Source organism: Python bivittatus, unplaced genomic scaffold (genome assembly GCF_059951505.1).
Source record: "Python bivittatus isolate LINGU-HERP-01145 unplaced genomic scaffold, Pbiv_v1 ctg000610_np1212, whole genome shotgun sequence".
Classification (NCBI taxonomy): domain Eukaryota; kingdom Metazoa; phylum Chordata; class Lepidosauria; order Squamata; family Pythonidae; genus Python; species Python bivittatus.
Genome location: NW_028277088.1, coordinates 16,479,377 through 16,504,567, shown reverse-complemented (window position 1 = coordinate 16,504,567; position 25,191 = coordinate 16,479,377). Strand labels below are relative to the sequence as shown.

Here is a 25,191-nt window from a genome sequence, read left to right as displayed (position 1 = left end):
TAGGCGTCTCCCACCCAAGTTGGGTCACCATTAGCTTTTTCATGATCTGTCAGAGTTAGCAGCTGCTGCCTCTTTTATTCTCATTGCTAGAAAAGAATGGAGGAACTTCCATGATGTTGTGTCTCTGGTGCCAAATTGGCGATTTTAAGAGGAAATGATGGGAACAATATGGGCTGGCTAAGATTTTTAAATTTTAGTCATTCCAGGTTTATTAAGCAGATTTAAATGTTGCTTCAATGAGTAATAACTCTGAGTGGCTTACATTCGTAAAGAGGCTTAAAACGAGAAGGGAAACAATAAATGAAAAGAAATTGCTACTTCCCTTATATGTGCCAAGGAACAGTATTAAATAAACCATCCCACCAAAGAGGAGCGCTGCAATGAAATGTGCTGCGTGCCTCAAGTTAAGAAGCATCAATCATTACATTTCCTAATATTTATAGGCATCTCAGGTTAATTCCCTGGGAATAAGAAACACACAGGCTGAGAAAAATGTACTTTGATCTAAACGGGGAGGAAAAAAAGGTTGCTATGGTAGGCAGGATGTCAGCGACAGGAAGTGCTGGAAAGTGGACTACATTACCCAGAATTCTCCTTAGGAGGCGGAACAAGAATGAGTCGAAGGCTACTGTTGGAAGACAATAACAGAAGATCCTGAACCGTGGGCAAAGGTTGGAGAAGTCTGTCTTCCCAAGGTAGGACCAGGCGTCGCTTGATACGATTTGCAATTCTTTGATGTTGGAAGTCGGTGGAGGCTCGGCGATTGCTTGACGCCGCCCGGCCTCCGGTCTTCTTCGGATGACGTTTTAGTCTGGAAAGTTAGAGGAAGGACGTTTTGCTGCAATTTGGCCTTATAACTGTCATCTCCTGCTTGCAAGTGGACAAGGAGGGTCGGCAGCCTGGCAGAAGGGCGCCCCTTCCCCTCCAGCTGTGCATGATCATAACAGGTGAATAATCCTCCGTGGGATAATGGAAGGTAGTCCTGTAGGCGGATTGCAAAGCCGACTTGGAGAGGCAGGACAGGAAGGGAAAACTTCGGAGCGCCCGGCTTGGTGAAGAGAAGGAAACCGCCCTGGGAAATTGATTGGCTAGGCATTGTCGGTGTTAACGATGTGAAATGAAGATGTTGATGGTGTGGAGGAGTCGGGTTCAGTGGTTACGTTGCAGTTTTTGGTTTCAGTCAGGAGTGTGGGCAGGAACAGGTGGAGGGTATTGAACCCTGGGCAATGTGGAAGGGCTCGAAAAAGAGAAGCTAAAGAGGGTTTGCAGAGAAGCGAATTCAGTGCCTCTGAGTAGTTCGTCTGTAACCAACTTTTATTACCTCTTTTATGCTGTGGTGGCTACTCAAAGCTTGAATTGAACTTTCCTGAATAACTTTCTTTCCCGTGCGTTTGGGTAATGAATGTAAGTTGCAAGTCCCGAATCAGAAGGGTACCGACGGCAAAGCTGTATGCACGTGCTCACACGCCGGGAAGCTTCACCTTTTACAGTCTATATTGCCTAGAGATGGTCTGTACAACCTGCACAACTGCGGTCCCTTATTTGCAATTTTAGAGAGAAAAGCCCCATAGATCTCAGTGGAGCTTCTGAACGGTCGGATTGAACGACTTCAGTGTGGGGGGAGAGATTGTTTAAGATGCAGAGATACAACTAGAGAGAGAAAAGGGAGGGTAAGTAACTTTTTTCAAGAAATGCTTGGCTAGACCCGATTCCATACTCGTTTCCTGCCATAAGAAATGAAATAGCGCGCTATTTCCTTCGATCTTCCCTCCCTGTGTTGTCTCCCTTGTGCCTCTTTCCTGCTGAAGCCTTCCGGATAGGGACCTCTTCCCGCACCCATTGTAAGGTGTGGTGGGGGGTGAAGGGTGCTCGATGCATCAGGAATAAGTGGAGAATCGGAGGGCGAGATTACGATGTTGGGTGAGAAATCAGGATCAAGTCTGAGCTCTTTTACGCATGTCAGCACAGCAGCGAATCCCATTGAATTCAATGGCGCTTGCTCCTTGCCCTGGCCTGGACCAACTTGCCCCGCCTCACCCTTGAACTCCCCCGTCCTCCCGCCAGCAAGAGCAGGGGTAGGGGCGCCGCGTTGCAGAAGGTAGGTATAGAGGATGGCGTCCCCCGCTTGGCTTCTGCGCTAAGCGGTGCAGGGCGGAGGGTGGCGCGCTCTATGCTGCTTTCCCGTGACCGGGCAGCGGGGAGAGCGGCAGAAGCCGAGTTTGGGGGGGGGGGTCTGAAAGTTGGGGGGTGCTAATGCTGGCGAGAAGAGGCCGCACGGAGAAGCGAGGGCGGTGCTGGGCAGGGGACGCGGGGAGCCGGCTAGGCTCAAGCGGGCTGCTCTTCCCCGTTTTCCCCGCGGCCTTCGCGTTCCCTTCCTCTTTGCTGGATGATCCCGACGGGCCTCGGCGGCAGGGCCCTCCGCCGACAAGGAAGGCGGCGGCGGCGGCGCGATTCGGCTCGGCTGAAGCAGGAGTCCCGCCATGGCGGAGACGGAGAGCGGCGGCGGCGGCTCGGTGCACGCGACTCGCTTCGAGGCGGCCGTGAAGGTGATCCAGAGCCTGCCCAAAAATGGTAAGTCGGAGGGAAGCGACGGAGGCAGGCCGGGGCGAGTGGGGAGGGAATCGCAAGACGGAGATGAGTCCGCTTTCCTCGGCTTTCTGCTGCGATGGCCTTGGGCAGCACCGAAGCTAAGCAGGGCTGGGCCTGGTCAGGGCTTGGATGGGGGACTCCCCTCGAGGTGACGAGGAAGTGTGTTGTTGAATCCAGCCAGTCTGGTTCACAACAGTGAATGTTGTGCATATCCCGGACATTCATTGAACTGCATTAACAGTTAGAGTTAGGATTTTTTCACAGTGCTGGAAATATCCATTGGTGACAAACTTGGGGTTCCACCAACTTTGCACCACTGTGGTATAATTACTAAAATGTGTGTTTCCACGCTGAGTATGGACTTGAACCTGCATCTCCCATATCCTAGCATGTATACATGTAATGTAGAGTTTAAGTTGAATGTGGTTATTCTTGGAACATAATCCTATATAGCTTGTTCTGAAGTCAGGATAACTTCAGTGAAACTTCCAACATAAGACGATATACTGAACGCAAACGCAGCTGTGTCAACCATAAAATAAAAATCCTAAATCTGTACTGGAAAAAATATTTTTATTAGATCATCTGAAAGTTATAAGCTAATTGCAAGTGTCTGAGTTTTCAGAAACTCTTCCATCAGGCAAAATGGTTAGAAATTCAGAAAAAAAGTTCAGCGGGAAAGGAAATGGCTGGTGCTCAAGTCATGGAGTGTTTGGAGCGTCTGTAGAATGTAAAATAGTTAAACCTGAATGAGAACAGGTCTTCAGAATCCAAAATTGTCTTAATTTTGACAATTAATTTCTTTGACAATTAAACAAATGATTTCGATTTCAGTGAAGTCTTCTTTGGCCAGCACCCATTTGTCCACACTAAGGGTAGGAATATGCTGCTTGTTCCTTTCTCATTAGATTTTGTGTAGGCGATGGCTTATGGGTGTAACAATATGTTTTCAAGTTGTTTTGGTTTTTCTTGCTTTTCTACTCAACCCTTTTGTGAAATTGCTTGAACAGCACAGGAATTCACATCACTAAATATAATTTGTAGATTTTTTTTAAAAAGTGCTTTAATAATTGATGAAGTACAAAGTTTTATTTCTGTTGGCTCAGCTTTGTTTATTAGTTACAAAGTGGGAAGTGCAATAGTCTAAACTTGATTTTGGCTGTGAAAATAATGCCTTTGCTATATTTCTGTATTTCTTTATTTAGAAGAGCCATCAATTATTCCCTTGTGGTAATACTGTTTGGTTGGGTTTTCTTATCAAGTAAAACCATGTTTTGGAGTCAAAGGCTCCTTCTTCAATATATATTTTTGTCAAATTGTTCTCACAAGTAATTCTTGGAACTATAAATGAAAAATGGGAAGTGTCAATATACAGTATTATCTGTTGTGAGATAAATGTAATAAACTCTATTCCTAAGATATTGAGGACGTAATACCTTAATAAAATAAATACAATACAGTGGTACCTCTAGTTATGAACTTAATCCGTTCCGTGACTCTGGTTGCAACTCGAGTTGGTCTCAAGTCGAGGTAAAGTTTCCCATAAGGTTCAATGTAAATACGGCTAATCCGCCCTCCGAATTTGGTCGCACCCCGAGATAAATTTCCCCCATAAGGTTCAATGTAAATACAGCTAAACAGTTCTGAAACATATGCATTTAATTTTTAAACCTCAAAAACCTTCCAAACGCCACAAAAACCTTCCAAACGCCACAAAACACACCACAAGCCTCACCGAACGTCTCCTTGCTACCACGATCTCGCCCACAGGAAGCCGTGACCGCGTGGCAGCAGGGAAAATGGCCGTGGATCCGGTTCGTAAGTAGAGGCAGAGTTCGCAAGTAGAGGTAAATTTTTGGGGCCGGAGCTGGTCGTATCTTGAAAAATTCGTAAGGAGGGGCGTTCGTAACTAGAGGTACCACTGTAATAGATTTTGGACTGGTCTGAATAAAGGCAAGCAACTTCAGATTTTTAAAATCTGTTTTACTGGCCCATTTTGCCATTATTTTGCATGTATTCAGAGCTTTCTAGATAGGTCTAAGACAGTCATGCCTAAAAGGTAGAGACCTCTTGGTTTGGGATTCAGCATTGTTAGGGAAGTCATTGGAATGAGAGCATTCTGATTTATCATGTTTTAGTGGAATTTCCTTTGAATTTCTGTGTGTGTGTGTGTGTTTTGTTTATTACCAGAATATGGCTTTAACTCATTTCCCCTATGAATTCCACTTCAAATCTAGTCTAAGAAATATCAGCAGCCATCTTTTTTTCTGTTTGTCTACATGTTTTACTTTTTCTAATAAACGAAACAACAAAATAGTGCTGATACCATTGCCTGAAAATTAAGATTGTGTTCTTTTCTATTTGTGCAAAGGTAGTTTAATCATTAGATTTCATCAGAGTGTAAAGTCCAAATGAACAGGCAAGATAATTGATCTTTGAATTGAAACCAGCAGGAATAAAGCCAGTTTTAAATCCCCATTAATGATTGCATATGCTCTTTATTTTGCCTTCACAGTAACCTAGAAGCGATGTGTTAAAGCAAGAACGTTATTGTATTTTTCACTCTAAAAATCTTTTTCCTTAGGTTCTTTCCAGCCAACAAATGAAATGATGTTGAAGTTCTATAGCTTTTATAAGCAAGCAACTCAAGGACCTTGTAATAGTTCAAGACCTGGATTTTGGGATCCCATTGGTAGATATAAATGGTAAATATGAGACATCAAAGATGTTTTCAAGATAAGTAGTTGTGCCTTGTCCATGGCAGTTGTACATTTTTTCCCAGTATGGAAAGCGTCTGGCTTGGTGACATAGCACATCCTTTGCCCAGATTCAGTCCTTGCTATCTCCAGATGGTGCTGGAAAAGTATCTTAAATAGTAAAAGTTGCTTTCGTTCATTGTAGAGAATAAAAGCTGATGGACCAAATGACCTGCCTTGATACATTGGTGCTTATGTTCTGAGGAATACTTTTATTTGGACAAAAACTGTACTAGAAAGAATATGAATGTGTGTACTATTTGAAACAGAGCTTGATCTCTTTTTTGCCTTTTTTTTTTAAACTGAGGATTGTTGCCTTTTCAGAAATTCAGGCTCCAAGTGGAGGGTGTGTGGATTCAAGGGAGGCATACTCATACTGTCTTGTATGTTGCCCTGTCTAGCAGTCTGTGCTTACTGTTTCAGCAAAGTATATGGCTATGGAAATATGCAGTGTGATGTGAGAGATTGTGGAGCGCCTGAGAAGAGATCATGGGCAAGTCAGTTGACAGCTCATCTTACAAATCAGTGTTTCTCAACCTCAGCAACTTTAAGATGTGTGGATTCAGCTCTGGCTGGGGAATTCTGAGAGTTGAAGTCCACACATCTTAAAGTTGCTGAGGTTGAGAAACACTGTTATAAATGACAGTTCAGCCCTGGTGGGGAGAAATCCAGGAAAAAGCATCCCAAAGTAATCAGAGAGGTCACCTTAAGTAACTCATTATAAATGAGATGGGGGAAATCCTATTCCCAAGACTCTGTATTTACCCCAGAGGAGCTTTAAAGATACCTTATACTAAAATCTATGTAGTTCTTCGATCTTGTCCCATTGCATGGAGCTTCACACATGATGATATCACATATACCATGACATCATTGCATAAATGGCAGAGATGATGCAAATTATGTGTGTGAAGTCACTTATCCTCTGCTGCAGACTCCCACACTTGCAGATCAAACTGTAAAAAGTCCCTAGGAGGAAGAAAAAAACTTGCAGTGTTGTGGTGTTAAAAGAAAACCAGAGGCTAAAAATCTTTCTGTTCCTTCTGACTTACAGGAAGACTATTTCTGCATCATGTATATAATTCCAAGTACAGTACTTATGGCCTTTTTTTCTGCCATTATATCTTTTCATGCATTCTTAAAACTATTGATCTTTGACCTTCTTAGCAGGGTTCCCTAAGTTCTTTGCTAAAGAATTGGGACAAATAATATGTTCTGCAGAAGCTTGCTCATTTTGAATAGAGCACAGCTTAGCTTAATTTATTATGTTGTAAAAGTATTTGTACACTGCTTGTTTTAAAAAGGGGTTTACAATTATATAGATTTATTCCCACTGAAAACTGAGTCACATGTAGAATGGATGGCTATATGGATCGAATGAATGACTAAATAAATAAATAAGAATTGTAGTTGTAGAATTTGACGTTTTTATCACAGCACTATTAACCAGGTCTTATATTTGTGTTTCAGTTTATTGTGGGGGCAAGTAGAGCAAATGGCAGCCAAATTCAGGGAGTTGGAATGTGGTGTTTCAAAATGTTACCCTCTAATTTGGTGGCCTCCCTGGCTTCATTGATTCTATATATAAATTAGTTTAGGACTGGGTCCTCTTTCCTAGGAGATAGGAAGGAAGAAGGATGAAAATTGGAGCATTTATTAAAAAAAAGAAAGTAAATGGAAGATCTAAAAAACAAACCCAAATTGAACTGTGATTCTGTATTGAAAATCTATGCAGTTCCTTAGGCAATAGATACACATTTATGCTCACAGTCCTATATTAATTCTGGAAGTAATGATTATGCAGTAGTCTAATCTAGTATTTTGAAGATGTTCTGCCTGTGACATTCATTGTAGGGATGCGTGGAGTGCTTTAGGCAATATGCCCAAAGAAGATGCTATGATTGCATATGTTGAAGAAATGAAAAAGGTAAGAGCTGTTTTATAGACAGAAACATATATTCTGCAGTAATTTTATTTCTAGACTCTGTAGTCTTCTGACTTGATTAGTTTTTAACTACAATTCAGGAGGAATTTCTGTGACTTACTTAATGGCAGCCTAGCTTTTTAGGAAAATTGCTGCCATGAAAAACAAGTGATCAGTCATAGTGTAGAGTATTATGGAAGTTTATGCTAGACAAACAGCCTTCATTGGATTGCTGGAGGTGGAGCTAATTCACAGAAAAATAAGATGAAGCATGTGACATTTTACATTTGTGGTTGAAGGTCTTAATTTTTTTTTTGCTGGATGAAATGCGTTGCCAAATACTAGGTGGCTTGAAAATGAAGCATGCAAAAAGCTAAAAATATGTAAGACTCTCACTACCATTTCCATTTTGGTGGCTGATCAGATTCAGTCTCTTCTGCAAACAATGCAGAATTTTTGGTATGTCTCATTCTGCTTTGAATAGAGAGATGTACTCTTTTCCATTTTTTTGATACTGAATAAGAAAGTATTTATTTAATTTATTTATTTGTTAAATTTATATGCTGCCCATCTCCCCCAGAGGGTGACTCTGGGCAGCTCACAATTAAAATCCAAAACAATAAAAATATAAATATCCGTATTAAAATTAACTAATAGCAATTCTATATAAACAGACTATATGTAATTCAAGATAATGAGGGGAGTAGTATCAATCATCCCACCAGCCAATTCCAACAGTGTGAGCCTTAAGTATCACTAAATTCTAAATATATACCTTCTCAGTGGATATTAATATATTGAAAGGGTGTGTGAATTCATGTGAATAGAAGTTTAGTTTATAAATCCTTAATAATTTTCTAGCTAAACCTGTTTTGTTTCTAAAGGTTGCCCAACAACAGAAGGGCAAGTGTATGCAGAAAACCTGGAATGACAAACTGTTATGTAATTCTGAATGTAATTCTGAGTAATTTAGTCAGGTTTGTACGGGAGTTGTAAACAACTGTTAGTGAATTAACGAATCTTGATATATCATCTAGCACCATCTTCAAAACAATCCCCCCCCCATAAGAATACAAATAAAAGGCAAGTTTTGTGTGTTTTTGCTATGGCATGTGTATTGACATTTATGGTATCTCTGTATTGATGATCAATAAGTGTCTTTGAAGTAAGTAGGCTCTGTGTTATAGAGGCATATAGTGAAACCTTGTTTTAACAGACTAACTGGGTGGAAGAAGTCATGAGAAGTGAAAGAGATTTTAAATCTGATGGTTGCAAAACAAAAGATTGATGGGAAATTATCCTGCTTAAAAGAGGAGGCCAAGTAGACCATTGTGTAAAACAGGAAGGAGAAAGATAGTCAAGCTATTTCTCTACATATGGATTATTCTTGAAATACAGCAATTGCTGACATTCTTTGGTTGTGGCTTCTAATTTTGTTCAATAAATATTATTTATCTGATTTATTTATTTTTTTTGGTTTCTTGTGAGCTTCCCTAAATAGTTTGTCCTGCTAGGGGTGAAGCCTGAGATGTCTATTATTCATGAATGTCTGGTAAATCTGAGAGTGCGTTACCATGTTATTTTTCATCATTGGCGTAAGGATATCATTACACAAATAATCTGAAGTGACACAATTGGTGTAATCTGTGTGATTTGTATAATGATCTCCTTACATAAATGATATAAACTACAGTGAAATCTATTGCATGCAAAGACCATGACATTGAGTTCCAATAAATTGAGGTTTTGCTGTAATTAAAACACTACTGTATCTCTTTTAGGCATGAAATTAACAAGAAAAATATGCTTACATGTTAGAAGTATTGGGAATATTTTCTAAAAGTAAATAATAGATAGAATTGGTTAATGCAAATTCTGTATGATTTGCTACTTTAGTTTTGATAACTGTTGGCTACAATCCAAATTTGTCTGAGGTTGCAATTAAACCTATATAGACTGTAGGATTATTCTTGTGGGGCTGGTTCATAGCAAAGCATTACAGTGATTGTCAAACTTACCGCTGAAAGGTATGCGGTTCATACATGTTTTGTGTTTCTCCAGATTCTTGAAACGATGCCAATGACAGACAAGGTTGAGGAACTGCTACATGTTTTAGGCCCATTTTACGAAATTGTAGAGGATAAAAGAAATAGAGGATCTGACCTAATCGCAGGTGGGAATACATAACAGCTACCTTATCTAATATCTTATCAGTTGTAAATTACATTATTTTACATTACATTACATTTTAATGCTGTTTGTCTGGCTTGCACTACCAGTAATTTAAAAGAAAGTTAAAGCTTTTTGTGGTAAGTGGCCCTCGCTTAGTGACCACTCATTCAGCGACTTTTTGAACTCTCAATGGTGTTGAATGAGTGATACTTATGACCAGTCCTCAAAGTTCTGGCCATTGCAGCGTTCACATGATCACCATTTGTGACCTTTTTTGCCAGCTTCCTACAAGCAAAGTCAAATGGTGACCATGTGATGTCCTTGCTTAACAACCCACAGTGATTTGCTTAATGACAGCAACTGGAAGTGTTGGAATTTCCATCGCTAAGTGGCGCAGTAATGTGACATTGCGCTTTACGACTGCATTGCTTAGTGATGGAAATTCTGGTCCCAATGGCTGTTGTTAACCAAGGACTACCTGTATTTGTTTCAGAATAAATTCCATTGTACTGGATTGCGAAATTCTGGAATCCTCCTAAACGGCAGCAAAAAGTTAGACTTTTACTGATCTTCCATCTAGTGGTTGCCTGGATTTCTGCAGCTCTAGGATTATAAATATCAGAAAAATAAGACTGGTAATACAGCACTCCTGTGAAAATGCATTTGTTTCCATTATCCTGACATAACTTCCATGGAAATGTGCTGTAGGTCTGGCTTGCCTCAGCTAGTTCTTTTTTTCAGAATGTCTAAACAGGTACGCACCCATTACCCTAAATAACCCTTTTTTTCTTCAAGAAAATGTAATATTTGAAAAGGCACTTAATATGAACTGAAATATAGTGAGATCCAGATTTATTATTAATCACTAGTTACATTCTGCATGCAGTGACAAAGAGCATAACAGCAATCTTGGTATCGTGCAAGGAAATTCTCCCCTGCCTCAGGTGAGTGGGGTTTTACATATTTAGCTTAGCTAAATATTCCATTATCTGGGTTTGCAGAAGATGTTGGATCACAAACCAACCAAACAAGCTGGATTTGCGCAACTCATTAGAGCACAGAAAACAACAGATGGTTAAAACGTAGCCAAACAATTAGGTTTTTAATTGATCTGGTTAAGTTGTGTGAACGCAGCCACTTTTTATGTTCAGGTTGTGAGTTTTACCCCCTCTCCTCTCCCTTGTAGAGGGCTGTGGGTTTTCATCTGTGGCGGAATTTAGGAAAGTGATTTCGCTCTGCTCTGCAATGCATGATGGCTATTCTTCCAAGCAGTACAATGGGGAAAATGTGGAAGAGAAGTTAGCTACATTTCAAAGAATATGCATCATAAGTATAACATGTATAATGTATCATAAGTATAAATATTATCACAATGCATGTTTCATAGTGCATAGTTAAAGAGGTACAAAATGAAATCTGCAAATTCAGGCCTTTGATTAAAGTATTCTTTCCTAATTTGCTACATGGTAGGTAAACATTACTACTGAAGCAGTTACATTATCTGAAGAAATAACTATGCATATAAATATTTAACTTGATTTATCTATATTTTAGTGACTTGGGCACGAAAAAGTCATGGCCAAAAACGTGACTTGCTTCCAAAACACATGTTGGTAGTTTGCAGTGATGTCCAGGGCAAATACCGTATGAAAGAACATAGTAGATAAAACTGAGTCATCACTGTTAGAACAAGGGCACGACGACATTCAGTATCCAGTTTGAATTTAAAGGAGTTTTTGGTGAAGAATTCTGTTTGGGGGGCATTCCATGAACAGTAGCATCCTATTATGACACACAGCTTCTGGAACCTGAATTTTAACTTATCTGCAGCTTTATGTAGACATGTCCCATTTGATTCCTATAATCTCACCACTTCTTTTAGACAACATGAATAGATTAGAGTGGATGAAAAGAAAGGCAGAACTAGAAACAATATGAGGTATACTGCCCATTCAGAAAAGTACAGGAGATTTTAATTACTTGAGGGTCGTTGTTACTAAGTAAAGATCTAGCTTTACTGTAGTTGGCCTTTCTAAAGGGGCTACTTAGAAACAATAGTGGTAGCAATGCCTTTCTTAAATATGGGCCTGTCCAATTCATGTTTTGAAGGGTGGGTCTGATTTAATGAGCAAAATGGGCACAGGATGAGGATGCTGAACCCTTGCTTGCTTATATTTTCCCGCTAAAATGTATTTCCTGAAATTCTGCTAGTTGTTTCAAATCAGAGGCCAATCCCTCTGGAATTAAAGAAAGGGAAATTTTTTCTGATGATAGCGTTGCATTTATATGCATTACCTCATTAATGTTCACTGCAGGGAAGATGTCTAACTAGATTAGATTGGGCTAATAGGCTCTTGAGATGTAGGAAAATCGTCCACCCTCAGTGAAAGCTGCTGCTTAGTTAAAGGAGGCAGAATGGGAAAGTGTGTCAAAATTCAGAGGGTTCTTAATTCTTACTGTCAGCAGAACATCTAAAGTTAATTTTCTTTTAGATTTTTTTTATCCCGCCTTTATTATTTTTATAAATAACTCAAGGCAGTGAACATACCTAATACTCTTTCCTCTTCCTATTTTCCCCACAACAAAACCCTGTGAGGTGAGTTGCCATGTTGTTGTTGTTTTAAAAGATTCTTAGCTAAAAACTAATTATTTCAAAATGTTTATATAGAGCAGAAGCATAAAACATGCACAATTAGAAGTCTTAATTAACCTCTTGAAAGAGGAGACATTTGTAAATGGGATGAGAAGAGTTTAAGGAATTACTGCTTTGTATAGATAGTCCTGCAAAAGTTTTTGATGAAGGTGAGGGTTGTAGCCATCCCTCTTGAAAGCAAAGGAGCAGGTACCTGAACCCAACCTCTCAGTACCTGACCAAAATATTATTTTCAGGCACATAAAAACACTAGACTGAAAAGGAGAGTGTAATTTCCACATCCAGCGTAAGATGCCAGGTCTGGACACAGCTTAGAAGTTCATGGGCCACCATATGCATTTACTAAGACCCGCAGAAGAGGTTGGGCAAATGTTTGCGTGATGCCTTTTTAAAGGGAAATATCTTCTGGTTCAAGATTTGCATCAGGGAAACGTAGCCTCTTTCTGGAGAAGGGAAACGATATAGTTTCATAACAAACTGTATTCCAAAATGGAGCAGGGCTTTTCAAAACACCTTTAAAATAAGGGGAGCTTTCAGCGTAGCCAATTTTAACAGCAGTGAAGACACTGAAAATAAGGATAATTCATCTGGACCTCGGCTGTGTGGTGCTCAATGCCAGACTTTTGTGGCACTGGTGGAGAAGGAGAACATTCGTGTTCTATCACCTAGTTGAAATGTTGACTAAATAGTGAATTTTTGTAAGTCTTACAGATGCTTATGACGTCTTCTGACAAATGAATTAAATTACATATCAGTGCAATTCAACCACAATATAATTCAACTACAATATAATGCTAATGTGGTGAAGTCGGAGGGACTTTGGTCTTGTTTACTTCTAATAGCATTTCTTTCTTTTGCTCTGCCAAACTATGCTGAGCAGCTGAGCAAAACATCTGCAAACCAGCTGTTCAATAAAATTTTTTTTAAGAAAGCTGCATTAGCCAAAGTAGCATTTTGGAGCTTGATTATTACCTGTAAAAATCAGTATATACATCAAGAATCTGTTGTTTAAAATAAGTAGGCTTGCTTAGCTTCTTGAAAAAAATATCTAAACTGTTAACTGCTATTTTTCTGCCTATCAAACAAAAAATACCTTGCTATATATCAAATGTTGTATATGAATGTCTGGTATGAAATTTAGCGCTTGCTACTGAATGTTAATAGAATATTTTGGAAAAACGTGAATCTCAGATAATGCTGTTGTGCATTTGGTCTGTTCTAAATCCTCTTATGACTCCATAGGAGGGTGTCTATCTAGTTCCTCGGCTATATTCAGCAGGAACAAAATTTTCACAGAGATAACTAGATTTTCCAACATGGAGAAAGTAAGCCATGATTTGGATATACGCTTCCTTGCTTGAGAACAAATAACATTGTTACAAATATAATGAAAAGTCTTAGGGCATCTTAGAAAGGCTTACTTTATTATAACGCTTATTATAACATAAGCTTTAATCGTATCAGTTTTAGTGTGGTATACATTCTCATGGACGAGAACTCTACAGCTTCTGATGAAGTGAACTTTAATTCAGAAATACACATTTATGCTGTGATTATTATTATTATTATTTTTTTTGCCACAAGAGTCCCTGGTTCTGCTGAAATATTGTTACTGCTTTAGAAAACTGTACAAATAAAATCTTGACTTTGCTGTGGCAATGGCACTAATTGGGAGAAAGGTCAGTAAATGATGATTCCCACGCATGTGCATTTTTCAGTAATCATAGTTTAGTGCTAAGCCTAGATTAAGCTCCCCCTCCCCCCTTCTCGTGCTTTATGGACCACCCGAGATTGATCATCAGGAGTTTGCAGAATGGACAATGACAGCTTAAGGAAAGGATGGGGGCAGGTGGAACAATTATATTTATCAACTACATGTATATTATTGTCTGTTGGAGTTATATACATTACATGCTCTGATTTTGCCTCAAATTAAATTAGTTTTTCCACAGTTATACGGAATGGCAGCCTTTCAGCATCTACTTGTGAGAATGTAATCCATTTCCTCTCCCTCTTTTTATCACATTGGACAAGGAGAAGAAATGTGAAATGTAAATGTGCTAATCATTTCATCAGAGAAGACACTAAGGAAAAAAACTGAGCATTTGTTGCCCATTACATCAAGGGTGATTCCCACAGATATAGCTGTAAACATATTCAGAGTTGCTAATGTATTTGGGAAGGCATGACATTGATTGATACAATCACATTTCACCCTTCCTCTAGGAGCCCAAGGCAATATAACAATTTTCTCTCCCATATTTAAGGCATGAAAAATCAGCTAATCCACCCCTTAATTATCCTGAAGTTCTTTGTGGTTCTGATTAAAAAAAAGATGACAAAGCATGTTTAACAAGATCCAACATGTAACTTACACACGCATAGCAGATGTTCAAGTTATGCTGCAAAGTCGAAAATCTGTCACTTTGTTAACTTCACTGTGGCTTATATAACTGTCCTGCACAAATTTTACTAAAATCAGTAATAGAAACACATCCTATTGTGTTGTAATAAATGGAAGAGAGAGAGAAGTATATATGATGGATTGCGCCCATATAGTCTAAGGTAATCATTCCAGAGATTTGAATTGAAAAAGTGACAAGGCTTAATAGCCTTTCTATTTCCTTTTTCCCCCCCTCAGGTTATATATATTAATATTTGTGTAAAACTAAAATGTTAGAAGGCAGCTTATTTACGGAATTGTCTGCTGGTTTTAAAATAAATGATAGTTATCAGCAAACTAAATGCTTAAAAGTTTAAAAAGTTTGTTTTAATATTGACAGGTATTGTTGTGTTCCTGTATTTGCAGACACTAGCAGAACATCTTGTGTTGCTCATGCAGAATAAATGTAATTGGTGTACAAAATGAAATTTAACCTTCATTTTGTTTAAAGAACTGAGTATTTGTTTTATTTGGAAATGTGCCTTTTCACATGAAAGCTGTAATTGGCAGCAGGAACATTCTAAGCCAGGCGTGGCCGTTCATAGCTTTTAAGCCAGAGGTGCATCATTCATGCAATCCGTGAAACCTCTCAAGATTATGTTACTAAAATTGGGGGGGGGCAAAGACATTACTTTTTGCAGCACGTTTTCAACAAAATAAGAATAAAAATGGGTAAATTAAGATTCTGCTAGGCATAGCACAGTTATTTGATGTTAATTTAGGTGTTAACCTTCACAAAAATGACAAGACCAAACAGTTCAGTCCTCCTTTCTCCAATGACATCTGTGCCAAGCTCCCTACATTCCACAAAGTCTAAAAACATTTTAAAACAAATGAAGTTCAGCTCTCAATCACCAAAATGAGGGCTGGCTGCTTCTATTCTAAATCATGGAAAAGTATGGTATCTGGACAGAATTGCTATACAGTTGTGTACTAAGAATTTAACAGTAATTTTCACTTTGGACTCTGTTAGGAAAGCAGTAGTGACAAACCCAATAGCTCCCCTCTCCCAAAGTATCTTTGTTAAGTTTTAAGTCAGGAACATGTTCTCTTACAGATGTTCTGAGCCCCAGAATGTAGACTTGAAGATGAAGGAAGAGTGGCTTGAATTATTCCAAATGAATATTAGGTACTTAAGTAATTATTATACAACCTAAATTTCTATGGTAAATACAATTTCTCCCATTAGATCCTTGCAATGCTGTAACTTCTGTGCCCGCTGTGAATGGAAAATCAGAAAACAATGACAGTGGAGCAGAATCAGAGGAAGAACCACATCAGGAAGAGATAACAGACGTCCCACAGATTGATAAAGGTAGATATTTGTTTCTGAGTGGTATATACCTTTTCACAGGTAGCTTGGCAGCTTTTGTTCTTGATAAAGCTACTGCAAACCATGTTGGGAAACAATTGTGTTCTCCTAACAACAATGAAGACAAAGCTGGTATTTACATAACTGCTCTTGCCTTCATTCTTCAAGATTATCTCCCTACTCTAGAATTCTAGCCACTAGGGCTAATGACCAGGACAGGAAAAGTATGTGTACAGTATTATAGTGTAAATGTCATAAACTGTCATGGATCTTGGTAGAAATAAGCTCTACATTGGAGCATATTCTAAACAAAATTTAAAGATACTTATTTGGCTTTTATTTTATCAGGCTGCAGTCATAGTGGAACCTGCAGTAAATGTTAATTGTATGAAAAGTCACTTTTTGTGTATTTTTAGTGGAAACAGCCATTTAGAAATGGTTAGAGGTAATGGTGTAATGTAGGTTATCTAATTGGATATATAGCATTTAAAAACATATTTCCCCGAATGTTTTAAGTAAAGAATTAAAGAATTCAGAATGCTACTCTGTGCCACTTATTTATGAGTTAATCTCATTGCATACAGCAAAGCTGCTTTTCAAGTAAGCAGTTATAGAGTTGGGCTATGCAGCTTGAATATCAAATCATTCAGACTTCTTTTTAAAATGAAGGAAACGTACCAATAAAATGGAGAAATCTTTTAATGCTTGTAAGTAAAGCCTGTAATCCTATACTTGGGTACTTGGAATTAAGTTGCATTGAGTTACGTAGACTTTACTCCCAGATAAGTATGTACTGTACTGTAACCACTTTTTTTTTCTCATGGTAATTAAAATTCCAGTTTTCGTATACACAATGAAAATGTATAGACAGCAAGTTTGATTTAGCAGTTGAGGTATTGGGGAGATCAGATTCAAGTCCCTCCTCAGCCATGGAAGTTCAGGGCCAACTGGGTAATTCTCATTTTCACTTAACCCAACCTTTAGGGTTGTTGTGGGAGAAATGGGAAGCGCTACTAAGTATGTTGCCTTGAGCTTCTGAAAAAATCAGTGGGATATATATCTAACGAACAAATACATAAATAGATGGCAGGCTGATCTTTTTTAAAAAAACAAGTTTAGTTTTTTAAGTACTTTTATTTCCAATGATCAGTTTGATTAATCTGTGAAATATTTAGTTCATAAATAGGTACAGATTAACCTATTTGTACAATTGTAATAGTGAACAATAGAAAACACATTTGTAAAAACTAGAGTATTTTATAATGAGGTTCTGTTTGAAAATTTGCCTACTTAGGGGTTTCAGAAGCTGAAGATGTGAAACAAAATTCATCTCCTGATAAGGATTTAGACAGCATTGTTATTAATGGCTGTTGTAATGATGTTTCTAATGTTGACGCAAGCAATGGCACACAGACTAAATCTGCTCTGAATGGCATCAATGTGGATGAAGAAATAAAGGCAAGAGACAAGTCCCTTGAGTTACCAGTCATATCTAACTCGGATTCTTCTCATCAAGGTACGGTCTTCTTGTGCTTTTGTTGTCCAAATTCACCTTCATGTTTGCCAGTATGACTGATTTTTTTAGTAAAACATTTTGCTGTTGGTCCTATTTGGCTGGCTTGTCAAGCACGGATGCACGTAGGAGAGCAAATACTGGGTTGGTGCCCATTTTAAATAAAGAATTAATTTAAATAATCTTCTGCATAGTCTGTCATGGTATCTGTCAACGCCCATTTCCTTTGGCTGCTATCAGATTGTCCTACCTTCTGATCATTTCTTTTCCTGCTTGAGTGAGAAGATTTACACTCCCTGCTTATTACAGATCTTCTGTCCCCTTAAATAATGGAGCCCTTTAGCATCCAAAAGATGGCCAGCCTTTTGTTTAAGCTGGTGAATACTGTTTTCTGCAAACATACTTATTTATAGATGTTATATGCACCCCTGGGTTGGGGAAATACTGTAAACCCCTCTTTTATTCCTAGCAGTGCTCCAGGTGGCACTTAATTCTTTGCCCTCTCAACGCTTATGGAAGAAAGGAATGTATAAGGGCTGGCATCTATATATAGAATGTTATGTATGTGGTTTAGAGGGTAAAATGAATCTAAATTATGCCAATTTATATCTGTAGAATATGAAATTGGGAGCATGGTTTCAGATAGGATAATGATATAGATGCCCTTGAATTGAGTGTGGTCCTTTTGCGATTGCATGGACACAATATAGATTTTTCTTGGCTCTGGAATAAAGTCTTTTCCATGATGTTCAACTTCTCAGTCTAACATATAGCCCTGGGATTCCCTCCCATCCAAGTATTAACCAACCTAATCCTGCTTACACACCTAGACCAGATTGGTCAGTTGCTGCCATTGGCTAAGATCGACCAAGCATATCTCATTTATGAATTTAGAAAATACAGAAATGTAAATATGCATAGGCCCTGCATGTACAAAGAAATAGGTTGGGCCAACATGATTAGGAACTGGGCATTAAAAACGTGATTTTTTTTCCCCTCATGTGGACAGTGAAAAATCTTTGGGATATTAACTCTTCTAGCTATGATTTTGCATTAAATACTGTGATTTTTAATGTACTTATGTGCATTTTATTTTTGTTCTAAGTTATATGGATTAAGTTTACCACAGATAGATAGCTAGGTAGATAAACAGTATTGTTTTATTGTAAACTGTCAGTGCAAACAAAGATTCACTCTAGCTGCTCTTCAGCAAACCATTAAAATAAGCTTTTAAAAATTGCTAAGTTAAAAATGTAATTCTCAGTACTGTATATTCAGTTAGATAATTTTGATACTTAAGTACTAAGTCACTACTTTAGTCTTGCTAAGTGCTTGGTCATGTATGCACAGGTCTAAATGAAGACGCTACTGAAGTCTCTGGAATACAACTCTTGACAAGTGATTCAGATAGTGAAATATACTGTGATTCAATGGAGCAATTTGGACAAGAAGAGGTAGAGTTTGCAAACTTTTATATTGTAATGCAATAAATCTGTATATAATAATCAGAATCTGCAAAGATACTAAAGTGGTTTTAAGACTGTAGTTTCTTGAATAGAAACCATCTTATCCTGCACACCTGCTGAAAGAATTCAGTTCAGAATCAGTTTCTATTATGGCTTGATTATAGCTCTTTAAAATTCCAATTTCTAATAAGCTACAGCAAATCTCTCCCAAGAGCTTGAATAGCTTTTGCATCTTCCTGAAACTTAATGTTTGTTTAAAAAAAGTAATCGTTTACACTTATGCATCTTTGCATTTAACTTGCATTTAATTAAATGCAGAGAGTATGGGGGAGGCTGGTAATTAGGGTGATCTCATAACGAGAGAGAAAGATCTTTTTTCCTGCATTCTGGCCAATAATTATCCATTTGGAATTGTTCCTTTGGCTCTGGCATGAAATCCTTCAGTGGCTGCTATTTATATTTTAAAAGCATGCCTAATCAAATGCAAAGGACATAGAACATCATGCCTCATGTGACCATAAGGTGGCAAACGATTGACCCAATAATACCCAATACAAATAATATTGGGTACTAGCTTTAGTATCAGTGCTTTCCTTAGTACAGTGTTGTCCAAACTTGGCCACTTTAAGATGAGTGGACTTCAACTCCCAAAATTCCCCAGCCAGCATGGCTGGCTGGGGAATTCTGGGAGCTGAAGTCCACTCATCTTAAAGTGGCCAAGTTTGGACAACACTGCCTTAGTGGCTCATTTTTCTGGGTTCACTATCTCATGAAGATACTTTTGAATTTACATATAATCGACATATAAACCATGTCTCTATCCCATGCAATCAGGACTGGGAAAAAGAATAAAACAAGCATAAACTGTAATTACACTTTTGAAAACGTAATAAAAACGGAATGGATGCAATCTTATTGATTCAAAAAGAGAAAAATCAGACAGGAAACCTTTCTGCTGTATAGAGAAACACCATGAGAAGGGAAGCTGTAGGGGAAGTACGAGAGCAAACAGTACCACAGAGTATAGAAACAGTCCATAAAGTCTTTCTCTCATTCCCATTAAGGAAGCCTCAACCATGGCTTTATGTGGGTGCCATTTTTCCAGATATCTGTTCCGAACAAAGGAAAGCATTTGCACTGGATACAGGTCTTGGAAGTAATACCACAGGCTTTGGGCCAAATCCAGCAGGATGATGTTCAGCTATGTAAGGTCCTATATTTGGAGAAATGACTTGGCAGGAAAGCATGCGTGAAAAGGATCTAGGAGTACTAGTGGATCACCAGTTGAACATCAGCAAGCAGCATGATGTAACAGCATGATGGTCTCTGCTTATGTTCTTACCTGCATTGCAAAGCTCTGTTTTAGAATCAAAGCCAGAGTGGTTCACAGTCCTATCAGACAGTAGAACAGTCTGTCTAAAGCAGGAATGGACTCCTCCTTGCTGGAGATTTTCAAATGGGAGATGTTTGGCCGTCTGTCATGGGTGATTTAATAAGTTTTTGTGCAAAATAAGAAGTTGGACTAAAGAAACCAATAAGGTCCCTTCTAATTCATATCTTCTATGCCTTTAGTCCAGTCCTTAGTGTTTCTGTAAATTATATAGCACTCTATCTTGTTTCAATCTGCATTGTTCAGCCCACATGCTTCCTAGAAAAAGAACCTGCTATTCACACTGTAAGGTTTGTTTCTCTGTTCCTACTACTCCCCCTTTGGCAACGTTCTATTTAATTTGTCAAGAGCAGAAACTCTTATTGTACTACTAGTACAGTTGTTTAGGGAGCCTTTTTTAAATGTAATTTTCTTCCTGCCAATTCTATAGGCAGCATCAGCTAGATATAATTGTGTAGACTATACCAAGGCTCTTTGTGAACTCTGTAGTAAGGGAATACTGCCTTTTGCTTTTGTTAACTTACAGATCCTGGAAATCAGTTCACCAACCAAAGAATTTTCCAGACTTCCATTTGTTTTCTCAGAAGTAGATCATAATAATCTCTTAGAAACTTCTGGTTTTCTTGAACTTGGAAACCACAAAGCGGAAGGTATAAAGGAAGCTGCAACTGAAGGAAAGGGTGAAGTCAAGTGCGGCGGTGAAGATGGCAAGGCAAATGATGGAGGCCCTCAAAAAGAGAAGAAAAGTGGTGAAAAGGTTGACTTCTATGGAATTCGAAGGGGAAGAGGTATTATCGGAATACCTATTTTGTTAGAACTCTTGCATAATGAGGCATATTTAATGTTATTTTTACATGCCTTATAATAATGGTTTTGTGGTCTCAGTGCATGGCTGATATATTTATATATAATACATATTAGGGCCATGCACACTATTGAAATGATTCAGAAATAGAGCTTTGGAATTCTCTGTTATTTATTAAAGCAGCCCAATCTTTACTAGGCTTCTGCACAAGTAAGTCTGAAAAAAAAAATGGTACTGCTTTAAGAACTCTTTTAAAGCAGTGGCATCTTTTTTCACGTTCTCCCAAAAGCTTGGAAAAAGTTAGGCTACGTTATGAAAAGCAGAAAGGAGTTTGTCCTTGTACAAGGTCCAAGCACCTCGAAATCTTTTTCAAAATATACGTAGCCCTAATTCATTTACCTTCCTTCTAAAAGCATTTTTCCTTTAATTTAGGACATAGGATGTATCCTTTAGGAGATGGTGCCCAAGGTGGACAGATGGGCAGTGGAGGAGATGGAGAACGATGGGGTTCAGACAGAGGACCACGGAGCTCTCTCAATGAACAAATTGCAGTCGTACTCATACGATTGCAAGAAGATATGCAGAACATTCTTCAGAGATTACATGCACTTGAGACACTCACAACTTCACAGGTGAACTTACCTGGATTAGTATCCTAGGAAGTTAATCTTTATTAAACTCTTAGAAGCTTTATTAGCTGGACTACTTAGTGGGGAAAATCTCTGCCTTTGAAGAACTCCACACCCTACCTATATCCACACACTCCAGCAAAAGAAAAATAGAGAGACAGAACACATTTTTGAAAGACAGGGTGAGCTTTACTATTCTAATTCCACTATGGACTACAGTATCTAAACTACTAAATCAAAGTGAATAATTTTAATTTTCCTAGAGTTTATTTAGTTACAAAAGTATCTGGAAGGTCCAGACCAATTAGAAAGGGAAAGATGGAAGAACATTTCTGGGATGTAGTAGGGACAAAGAGAGGACAGTGAAGGGCATGTAAGGAGGCAAAAGATCTATTGCTTGAACTAAATTCTTATATGCCATATTTTTTAATAAATGTGAGCAGCAGATACATGTGAACAGATCCCCAAAACTATACTGTAATATAATATATTAATTTGAAACATGTTTTTTATTACTTTGTTCAATTTGGTTTGTATTTGTAGGCAACCCTACATTCAGATAATCAGCCTGACTTACCTGTTAAGGTAGGTTTTTATTCTTAATGTACAAATAAAGCAGCTTAGGTCTTTATTGTGATTTTCTTAGACTGTAGAGGTTAGAATAGAAGGGGGGCTTTTTGCATCACAATATCTAAGAAACTATTCTAGAAAACATTTTAAATGCCGCTTTAACTATATTTTCCTGCCAAGATCAATGTGTTTACTTTCACCTAATTATGGAAATTCCATGCAGGTGTTCTGATCAAAATGGCCAGCAAAAATAAATGGAACAAAAACACCATGTAGAGTTTTCTTGTGCATGTTAAGAAGCAAATTTGTGTTGCTTCATTGGCAGCTACTGACAAGTAACTCTGCACAAGATTTGAATCTTTAAATATTTCTGAATGTTCACGTACCTACAGAGAAGATATTCCAATTGCAAGACAATTTCAATAGTCCTATTCTATATTAGCTTAAGTGTAATTTTACTGTGTAGATATAATATTAAGAAATCTCTGCAAAATTGATTGAGTGGAATTGAGCCGCCCAGAGTCACCCACTGGGGGAGATGGGCAGCATACAAATTTAATAAATAAATAAAAACAACAGTGAAGTCAATAGGAACACAGTGTTAGATAGCGTAGCCTATGATAACATGTGAACCATGTATGGTTGCAAACTTATACAGTAATCCTTAATGTTCTTTTTTTTCCATCACAAGAATTTATAACATTTTGTAGACTACAGACAGAATTGTTTCAAAAGATCTTGGGGGTTGATAGTCATCTTGATGGAGGTGTTTTTAAATACTTGATAGGCACCTTACTTATGGTTTTGGAGTTGTTATGGGTGGTTTTACCATTGATATTTTAATATTAATGTTGGAATTTTTATAACAGATGCTGTTTTAATATTTATTGGTGATCCTGAATTTTGTATGCCATTTAGAAACCATCATGGTGGCCCTTTGAGATTTCTCCTGGTACTTTAGCCTTTGCTATTTTATGGCCCTTTGTTACCCAGTGGCTGGTGCATATATATCTTCAGAGAAGAAGAAGGTAAGATTTATGTATCTGCAGTTATATATAAATTTATGTTTGAACCTTTAAGAACAACCTAGTTCTTACCCTGAGTCTTGGGAATGAAAACAAGAAAGACTATCTCAGTGATAAGCCTGTTTTATATACAAAAGCTCTGGTGTCGAAGACTGGGGGAAATACGTTTTCACAAACCTTTAAAAACCTCTGGCAGTCAATCAGAAAAAAGCTGCACTGGGATACATGGGCTATATCGGGCACCACCTTGCTAAGTGAATCTACCTATCTAGTACAAACATCTGGAGGCCCTGCTGAATTCCCCTCTGCAAGAAGTACATGGAGTATGGCCAGCCTTTCTCATAGTAACCCCCGTGCTTTGGAACTCACTTCCCCTCGAGGTTCGTGTAGCACCTTCCCTCTTGGCATTTTGCAAAACAGTTAAAACAACTTTATTCCATTGTGCTTTTAATCCTAGTGAAAAGTTTTAAAATCTTTGAGTTTCATTATATGGGTTTTTTTTATGCGTGTGCTTTATTGGACACATCCAGAGCATGGGGCAGATTACCAAAATTGTAAGTAAAATATAAATAACCTAAACACACCTATAATAGCGAGAGTTATTCTATTATGTCCTATAGATCTAAGCTGTCTGCAGATTTATAGGCTATATTGACATACATTTTCATGAACACCTGTAAGGGGAAGCATTGTGTATAGCTGAAGTGTTAGATTAGGATTGATCTGACATAATTTCTACTCCATCCTCAATGACAAAGGTTAACAGGGTAACTATGGGCCAGTCTAGCCTGGTCTTTCAGTTAAACCTACCTCACAGGGCTAGACTAGAGGAAAAGATTGCTGGGTATGCCTTGAGCTCCTGGAGGAAAGCTGCATATAGATCCTCCAACAACATCATTCGGTAAAAGTTTGAACTGATTCTTAACACAGCAGTCTGTTTTCTCCAATTTTTTCTTTTGCTTTTGGTTCCCTTCAGCAATGTTATGCCAGATAAATCAGTGAGGACAATCCTCAAGGGTATTCTCTCCATAAATCCCAGGTTAGGGACAGGAGCATTGGCCAGGGTTGTATAAAAAAAAGTCAAGATGGTGGATGCAATTTCAGAATCAAAGCCCTGTCCTTTTTTGTGTGTGCATGTTTAAAAGGGCAGGATTTCAGCTGCGTGGTTGAACCCACATCTTGACTTTTTCAATGCCCTCTGTGGGGTGCCCCCGGATAGAAAGGATAATCACAGTTGCTTGTGAGGGCACAGGGTCAGGACGGGGGTGCTGGTGACTTTAGCAGTTAAAAAGCTCTGGTACAACTGGCAAAAATACTGATTTTTTTTCCTGAATGTTAAAAGGAAATAATAGCTTTTCTTTTCAGAATAGCATGAGGTTTGCAGAGGGTTTCCAATGTAAGTAGGGCAAGAGCTGCATGATTTGGCCTCACTTGCCAAACCTGATACACAACTTTAGCTGAACTGTGCACGTTTTGTAGGCTAGATATTGAGCAATGGAGCAATGTGCTTTTTTTTCTTTCTGAATTCTTCTTCGCTGTTCATCTTACTATCTTTTATGCCCATCCAGGCACTTCAGTAGTAGTGTAAAAGGGTGTCTGAAATAGGAGCGAAGCATCAAAAGGATTTTTGTGATGTGTTACAGGGAATCACTTACTTAGAAGTGGAAAATAACAAATCCCTATCAGACCTCTGGGTGCTGACCTCTTTTCTGTTTTTGGCTCTGGCAGATTATAATCAATATCAGTGCCCAAGGATTTTTCACAAGGGCGCAGAGATCTCGTTTTACTGTATGAAGAAAAAGGGGTTTCTTACCGATACATATTTGAAATTATATGATAATCAAAGAAGACACATCCCAGGGTATTCTACACAATACAGAATTATCCAGCATCCATTAGTCCATTGGGGGGAGGGAAAAATTCAGACATATTGGCTGAGTTCAG

The 25,191-nt window shown here is 38.3% G+C and overlaps 1 protein-coding gene across 6 annotated transcripts in view; it reads left to right on the top strand.

The window, feature by feature from the left end:
* The first annotated feature begins 594 nt into the window (after positions 1–594).
* The window catches only part of ACBD5 (acyl-CoA binding domain containing 5), a 29,968-nt gene continuing 5,371 nt past the window's right edge, over positions 595–25,191 (top strand). For 2 of the 6 annotated variants that reach the window (XM_088150310.1, XM_088150315.1), the window contains exons 1-12: positions 595–695; positions 1,555–2,571; positions 5,174–5,294; positions 7,200–7,272; positions 9,331–9,442; positions 15,727–15,852; positions 17,144–17,365; positions 18,713–18,816; positions 20,745–21,006; positions 21,456–21,655; positions 22,196–22,237; positions 23,141–23,250. In XM_088150310.1, the coding sequence (XP_088006436.1) occupies positions 2,481–2,571; positions 5,174–5,294; positions 7,200–7,272; positions 9,331–9,442; positions 15,727–15,852; positions 17,144–17,365; positions 18,713–18,816; positions 20,745–21,006; positions 21,456–21,655; positions 22,196–22,237; positions 23,141–23,250 (1,463 nt within the window). In that variant the 5' untranslated portion in view covers positions 595–695; positions 1,555–2,480. The other 4 variants (XM_088150312.1, XM_088150313.1, XM_088150314.1 and 1 more) reach the window with 4 other exon arrangements.